Below are 7,590 nucleotides of genomic sequence, written 5' to 3' on the forward strand. Positions count from 1 at the left end.
AGATCCATGTTAAATGTTTTTGCTAATTTAATATTTTTCTAAAAAGAATTTGCTTGTCTGGCCACAACTTGATTATATCCATAAGGACCACTACCCCCCGCCCCCCCGCAACATGATAGGCATGGAGTGGTGAGAATCAGTACCATTTATTGGTAGTATGGAAAACATCTTGCAGAAGTGGCGACCCATGCTTGTGGCAGTGAAGCACACAAAAAGGCAAGAAACTGCAACTTATACAGTATGAACTGCAACTTATAAGTATGAAGAATACCCATGTCAAGGTCATGGCCTGAGTCAGCAGTGAAAGCCTTGCAAAGAGCTCTTCACTCCAGTTGTTTGCCGGACATTGAGTATGTTCCCCTTTGTGTGTATTAACCCACTGAACAGCTAAAGAAATAAGCAAGGAGGTAAGAGATGCCCAAGACAGAATAAAGAAATTTCAGGAATGTAAGGTTTTGAATCATGGACAACACAGTGCTCTTTTTTTTTTTCAAATCACAAACTGGAAATACTTAGGACACGTAATAATATATCTGGAGAAGGAAATGGTAACCCACTCCAGTATTCTTGCCTGGAGAATCCCATGGACGGAGAAGCCTGGTAGGCTACAGTCCATGGGGTCGCAAAGAGTCGGACACGACTGAGCGACTGAACGGAACGGAACGGAATAATATATCATGGAGAACAGCAGTTGGTTTTCAATAAGCATCTCTTTATTTATTTATAATTAGTTTTTATTGGAGTAGGATTGCTTTAAAATGTCCCATTAGTTTCTTGCTATACAACAAAGTGAATTATATCTATACATGTATCTACTCTCGTTTTAAATTTCCTTCCTATTTAGGTCACCAGGAAAATATCTTTATTCTTGACCATTTCTGTACATCCATCTCCCCCAGGGATAACTGCAACATGTGGGGCTCAAGCATGTATTCACCTAGGTTCATATTTCAGATTCTAGAAGCCCATGTCCCTGTAAGTTCCATCCCTTCTAGAGTCAACATTTCCGCCTGCAATACTGAATCCCCCCTCCACTATCACCTTTCCTTTTCCCATTCACATTGAGAAGATGTCTGAAACCACAGCTCTCTTTTCCCTTCATAATGTCCTCATGTTCTAGATTTCAGTTTCCAAGTGCCCAGAAGAAAGCTTTTAATAGAGGCAGCTCTCTAGGCAGGGGCAGTACAGCTGTATATAACGGGCTCCAAATGATAGCATATGTTCTCATTACAGTGAAGACAGGGGCTGGGGCTAATCCAGATGATCCTGGGACGTCCCAAGTCTCTCAGAATCTCCAACAGCTGAGCCCGAAGCTGGGCAAGTCTTGCTTCTGGGAGAACACCCCGAGGTCTATAACTCTCCTGAGGGGCGGGATACCGCTCTTGCGTTAAGCAGGGCAGCGCAGTGGTGTGTCGCAGCAGCTTTTCCATAGCGGCCATGGACAGGAAGTTCTCACACAGGCTGAAGTACCTGAGCTGGGAGCAGCGGCTCAGGGCAGGTAGGAAGGCCTCCAGCTGGGAGTCTGTGATCCCACACACATCTAAGTCCAGTTCCTGGAGAGTGGCTGCCACTTTCTCCAGCAGAACGTGGAGGAGCTCAGGATTAAAGTCAGTCATGGTGACACCGCTCAGATCCAGGCTCTTTAGCTGACTGATATTTGGGCTCTGGGACAGGTGGGTCAAGTCTGATTCTGTAAGCCAGCAGTTGGTTATTGACAGGTTGTCTAAGGGGGTCTTTAGGCACCTGGGGAGAAACCAAACAGTTCTTGGAAACTGTAGTACCAGGTTGCATACAGCGGATAAACAAATGGTTTCTATGGAGCTAACATTAGGCCATCTCTTGAGGGTCAATACACTAATTGTCCATCTCATTGTAGACTAAGTCCTATCACCTTCACTGTGAGACTGAGTCACCTCACCGAATTCAGAGAGCACTCTCCCCGCATCTATCAAGCAGTGTACAACATATTCTACTTCCTTATGGGGATGAATGAAGATACTGGAATGCATAAGAACATGCTCTGAGGAGAGCCAGAGAGAGTGTCTGTCAAGTGTGCACATCACTGAATATTAGTGTTGAGTGATGAGATTTAAAAATGACTTCAGATAAGGCTTCCTTCAGTCCAAGTATGGGCTCCAGATGCCTCTATCTCTGATCAGGTGAGGTCCTAGGGAGATATACATAAGGAATCAACTTATATAAGATCCCACAACATGAAATGTGTTGCCTTCTAGAGGGGCTCACTTATATATCCTTGCATCATCTACAAACTTTCTATCGTTTTTTATTATCCTTTTCTCTCAGTTCAGTTAACAAACACCACCTCCAGAACCAAGCTTCTCCCATATATCAGTTAACATATCTGGAGCACAAAATACCATATTATAGACAGGGATACCAAGGGAACATTTCATAAAAGGATGGGCACAATAAAGTACAGAAATAGTATGAACCTAAAAGAAACAGAAGATATTAAGAAGATGTGGCAAGAATACACAGAAGAACTGTACAAAAAAGATCTTTATGACCCAGATAATCACGGTGGTGTGTTCACTCACCTAGAGCCAGACATCCTGGAATGTGAAGTCAGGTGGGCCTTAGGAAGCATCACTATGAACAAAGCTAGTGGAGGTGATGGAATTCCAGTTGAGCTATTTCAAATCCCAAAAGATGATGCTGTGAAAAAACTGCACGTGATATGCCAGCAAATTTGGAAAACACAGCAGTGGCCACAGGACTGGAAAGGGTCAGTTTTCATTCCAATTCCCAAGAAAGGCAAAGCCAAAGAGTGTTCAAACTACCACACAATTGCACTCATCTCACACGCTAGTAAAATTTAAAAAATTTTAATGCTGAAAATTCTCCAAGCCAGGCTTCAACAGTATGTGAACCGTGAACTTCCAGATGTTCAAGCTGGTTTTAGAAAAAGCAGAGGAACCAGAGATCAAATTGCCAACATCCGCTGGTTCATGGAGAAAGCAAGAGAGTTCCAGAAAAACATCTACTTCTGCTTTATTGACTATGTCAAAGCCTTTGACTGTGTGGATCACAATAAACTGTGGAAAATTCTTCAAGAGATGGGAATATCAGACCACCTGACCTGCCTCTTGAGAAACCTATATGCAGGTCAGGAAGCAACAGTTAGAACTGGACACGGAACAACAGATTGGTTCCAAATAGGAAAAGGAGTACATCAAGGCTATCTATTGTCACCCTACTTATTTAACTTATATTATTATATATTATATAATAATATTATAACTTATTTAACTTATACATGATGTATAGAGTACATCATGAGAAATGCTGGGCTGGATGAAGCACAAGTAGAATCAAGATTGCCGGGAGAAATATCAATAACCTCAGATATCCAGATGACACCACCCTTATGGCAGAAAGTGAAGAAGAACTAAACAGCCTCTCGATGAAAGTGAAAGAGGAGAGTGAAAAACTTGGCTTAAAGAAAACTAAGATCATGGCATCTGGTCCCATCACTTCATGGGAAATAGATGGGGAAACAGTGGAAATAGTGACAGACTTTATTTTCTTGGGCTCCAAAATCACTACAGATGGTGACTGTAGCCATGAAATTAAAATACACTTGCTCCTTGGAAGAAGAGTTATGACCAACCTAGATAGCATATTAAAAAGCCAAGACATTACTTTGCCAACAAAGGTCCATCTAGTCAAAACTATGGTTTTTCCAGTAGTCATGTATGGATATGAGAGTTGGACTATAAAGGAAGTGCTGAAGGATTGATGCTTTTGAACTGTGGTGTTGGAGAAGACTCTTGAGAGTCCCTTGGACTGCAAGGAGATCCAACCAGTCTATCCTAAAAGAGATCAGTACTGAATATTCATTGAAAGGACTGATGTTGAAGCAGAAACTCCATTACTTTGGCCACTTAATGCAAAGAACTGACTCATTTGAAAAGACCCTGATGCTGGGAAAGATTGAAGGCAGGAGGAGAAGAGGACAACAGAGAATGAGATGGTTGGATGGTGTCACTGACTCAATGGACATGAGTTTGAGTGAAATCTGGGAGTGGGTGATGGGACAGTGAGGCCTGGGGTGCTGCATTTCAGGTAGTCCCAAAGAGCTGGACCTGACTGAGCTACTGAAATGATAGGGAGTTTAGAAGAGGTTCGCTGAGGGCACAAACCTTATAAACACGGAGCTTCTCTTCAGGAATACTCTGATCTGATGTAGTTTCCCCACTTCAACTTCCTTTTTACTTACCCATTTTTATCATTTCAACATAGACACCTCCACAAAAGGAGGAAATTATAAACCCTGGGATGCAAACATCCCTGTCAGTACTCTGTACCTCCCCAGCAGGCTGTCTCACAAGAGCCACCAGACCAGTTTAACCCTCTACCTAGATTAGTGTGGTTATGGGATATCACACTTATGAAGAGTGCAGCAAAGGAGACAATGCTTTTGACATTCTAGGGTTGTGTTCAGTGTTACCCAGCTAGTGGTCCACTCCCACCTGAGCATCTGGTCTAGGCAGCCTTCCAGGAAGGAGGGAGAGTCCAGATGGAGATCCCGGAGGTGGCCAAGCCTCAGGAACTGAGAGGTAATTTGGGCGAGGTGATCCTGCTCCTGCTTCATGAAGGCAGACAGGTGGATGGGGGAGAGATAGAGTCTCTGCAAATTACTCATCTTTCCCAGGAGAGAAGCAAATGCAGCCAGGGTGGACAGATGCCAAATCCAATTCACTTGCACCTCCTGGATACAGTCCAGCTGCACCATGCTCAGGACCTTCACAATATTGTCCATTGGCATTGCAGAGATCTTCAGCTTCTTACAGCAGAGATGTACGGAGGCTTTTCTCTGCTCCACCCACCTAAGAAGGTAGGTGAGAAAGTTATCCAGGGTCCTTTTCTTCAGGCAAAGGTCTATAAAAATCTTCAGTGGAGCCAAGTGTTGCTTTGCCATTGAGCTCTGCTCAGTCACTGGTGCCATTCTTGAGCTTGAGCACTCATAACTGCTGGCTCCGGACCACATGCTCCAGAAGTTCTGGCCAGTATTCCGTAAATCTAGCACCCGCAGTTTGCACCTCCTAGAGGAACAAGGAAATTGATGAGGATGTATCAAAATCCACGCAGAATAAAAGAACAGCCTAACAATTTGACAACATCCTGCCCACCTGTGCTGTAACTTAACATTTCTGACATCATTTGCTGCCTTGTTCACTACCCTGTCTGCCTCCCTATCCTCCATGTTCCTTCCCCTCTTAATCTTTCTGGTTCTCCACTTTAGTATCTCAAGGCTCTTTGAGGAGGTGGGAAATGTTCTTCTAGGCTCCCATTCACTACAGGCACTCTTCAGCTTCCAGAAGGTACTTCCTTTAGCAACAAGGCTTCTGCATTACCCTTTTCAGAACCCTTTCCACCCACCCATTTTCAACCCACCTATTTCCTCTGGGACATCCAAGATTTTATCAAGGTGCCTTAAACACACTCACCTGGAACGAACCTTCTGGGCCAGAAAACCATCAAGTGCTTCCAGCACTGCTTGTAAAGGCCCCATATGAGGCATGTCAATCAAGCCTCCCAGAGGCAGGCGGACAAAGGGCCAGGCTTGCACCATGACCTTCAGGGTCTCGATGTGTCTCCCGTGGAATGCCTCCATGAAGAGGGTTGGGAAGAGCTCTGTGGGAAGATCCTCCAGAGCAGAAAAGGCCAAAGCATCATCCTTCAGCAGGTGCTTTCCTGCCAGGTCCAGGAGTCTGGATGGGTTTCGGACACTCATCTTGACGCTACAAGAAAAGGAATCCTGTAGAAACTGCCAAGGCACAAAGCATCCATCTCAGGCCAAGCAGAAGTACACCCAAGACATTCTCCCACCCTTTCAGAAGAACCTACTCAGGGCCAAGGTCGCTGGTCTGGCAGGGGTGGAACTGCCTCAATCAGCCCATGTGACATTCTGGCTTCAATGGGCACAAAGCTATAACTCTTTCCCTACTGGTTTCAGAACGAACCTCTCACAAGTACCAATGAGGAAAAAAGACAGTCATTAGCCTGTTTAGTAACATCTATTGCTTTGCATGATTCAGCACCCACTAGAAAGTGGATACCACGATGCCTGAGAGTTCACTCCCAAGCTTTATTTGGGGAAGGGTTTCAAATAATCTCTTTGAGCCCTACTTTAGTGAGAGTCATGTGGACCGGCACAGCCTCCAACCTGAGTTACCTCTAACATGAATACCATTGTGTTCAAAATATTTATTTTAAATTTCATGAAATAAAATTCCAAAATGGATGTTTTTCATTAAAAATACCTCCTTTGTAAAGTCATTTAAAATTGATATCAACTAAAGTGCAAGTCAAAATATTTGAGATTGAGGCAAAACTACACTGCTAAGCAAAACTAAAAGATGAAATGTATTCATGTGAGAGAAACAATTTTTTGAAAGCTCTCACTGCATCCAGAGATACATGCCACCCTTCAAGATTTAATAATGGGTAAAAAAAGGGTGTCCTTATGAGGATGGTAACTTACTGCTCTGGTGGGGCTGGTGGGGTGCTCAGATCTCAGTTGCTGTGGAGAATCCAGTTGGTATCTCTAGAGCCGGAAGATTCTGCATCTCTTTTCCAGTGCTTCAGACTTTTATACACCTTTCTATTCCCATCATCCCTCTGTCCCACTACTAACCCAATCAGAAAAAAGATACCTGATCGGATTACCGAGTGCCGATTGGATCATCATATTTCTGTAGGTTAGTTGATTGAATTGGATACACATTCAGGAGACAGAGGATGATGGGGTTGCTGGATAATCAAGGACCCATTCACTGATTCACAAAGACATTATTCTAGGTGATATCAAGGTAGTAAAAGAGGGCTTCTCTGTGGCTCAGTGGTAATCTGATGGCAATACAGGGACATGGGTTTGACCCATGGTCGGGGAAGGCACCACAAGTCAAGTAGCAACTAAGCCCATGCACCACAACTACTAGGCCTTTTCTTTAAAGCCTGGGACGACAGAGGATAAGATGGTTGGATGGCGTCACCAACTCAATGGACATGTGTTTGAGCAAGCCGTGGGAGTTGATGATGGACAGGGAAGCCTGGAATGCTGCAGTACATGGGGTCACAAAGAGTCGGACACAACTGAGCGACTGAACTGAACTGAATTGAACTGGGAACTGAAACTACTGAAACCGATGCTCTCCAGAGCCCATGCTCTACAACACAAAAGGGCACGGCAGTGAGAAGCCCATGCACCTCAGCTACAGAGTAGCCCCGACTCGCCTCAACTGGAGAAATGCTCACTCAGCAACAAACCAAGCGCAATCAAAAATAAAATATAAAATTTAAAAAAGATAGTAAAACAGTGGATCAGAGGAGACAGTGTCACCTTCCTGTTTTTTTTTTTTTTTCTCGGAAAGGTGGGATCAGCACAACAAACTGCAGAAAAACATTAAAACTAAGATGTGAGAAGAGGATGACATGTGAATCCTGTGAGCAAGGCTTATTCTGAGAGGCACTGAAGGTGGGCACTGTGGGCTCTTTGGGAGCTTGGAGTCAGAGAAGAAATAAACCCGGGTCATTCCAAAATAACCTTGCCATCCAGAGGCAGCT

At 44.1% G+C, this 7,590-nt stretch overlaps 1 protein-coding gene across 1 annotated transcript; it reads right to left on the bottom strand.

Annotated features, from left to right (window-relative positions):
• Nucleotides 1-1,169: 1,169 nt before the first annotated feature.
• On the bottom strand, nt 1,170-5,758 carry LOC129550960 (PRAME family member 8-like). The gene is made up of 3 exons (XM_055418734.2): nt 5,472-5,758; nt 4,494-5,066; nt 1,170-1,743 (listed from the first exon to the last, which is right to left on the bottom strand). Exons 1-3 carry the CDS (start codon nt 5,756-5,758, stop codon nt 1,170-1,172), a joined length of 1,434 nt encoding a protein of 477 aa, XP_055274709.2.
• Between the last annotated feature and the right edge of the window lie 1,832 nt (nt 5,759-7,590).

This window comes from Moschus berezovskii, chromosome 17, assembly GCF_049115385.1.
Source record: "Moschus berezovskii isolate FMDL1 chromosome 17, NW_MosBer_1.0, whole genome shotgun sequence".
NCBI lineage: Eukaryota > Metazoa > Chordata > Mammalia > Artiodactyla > Moschidae > Moschus > Moschus berezovskii.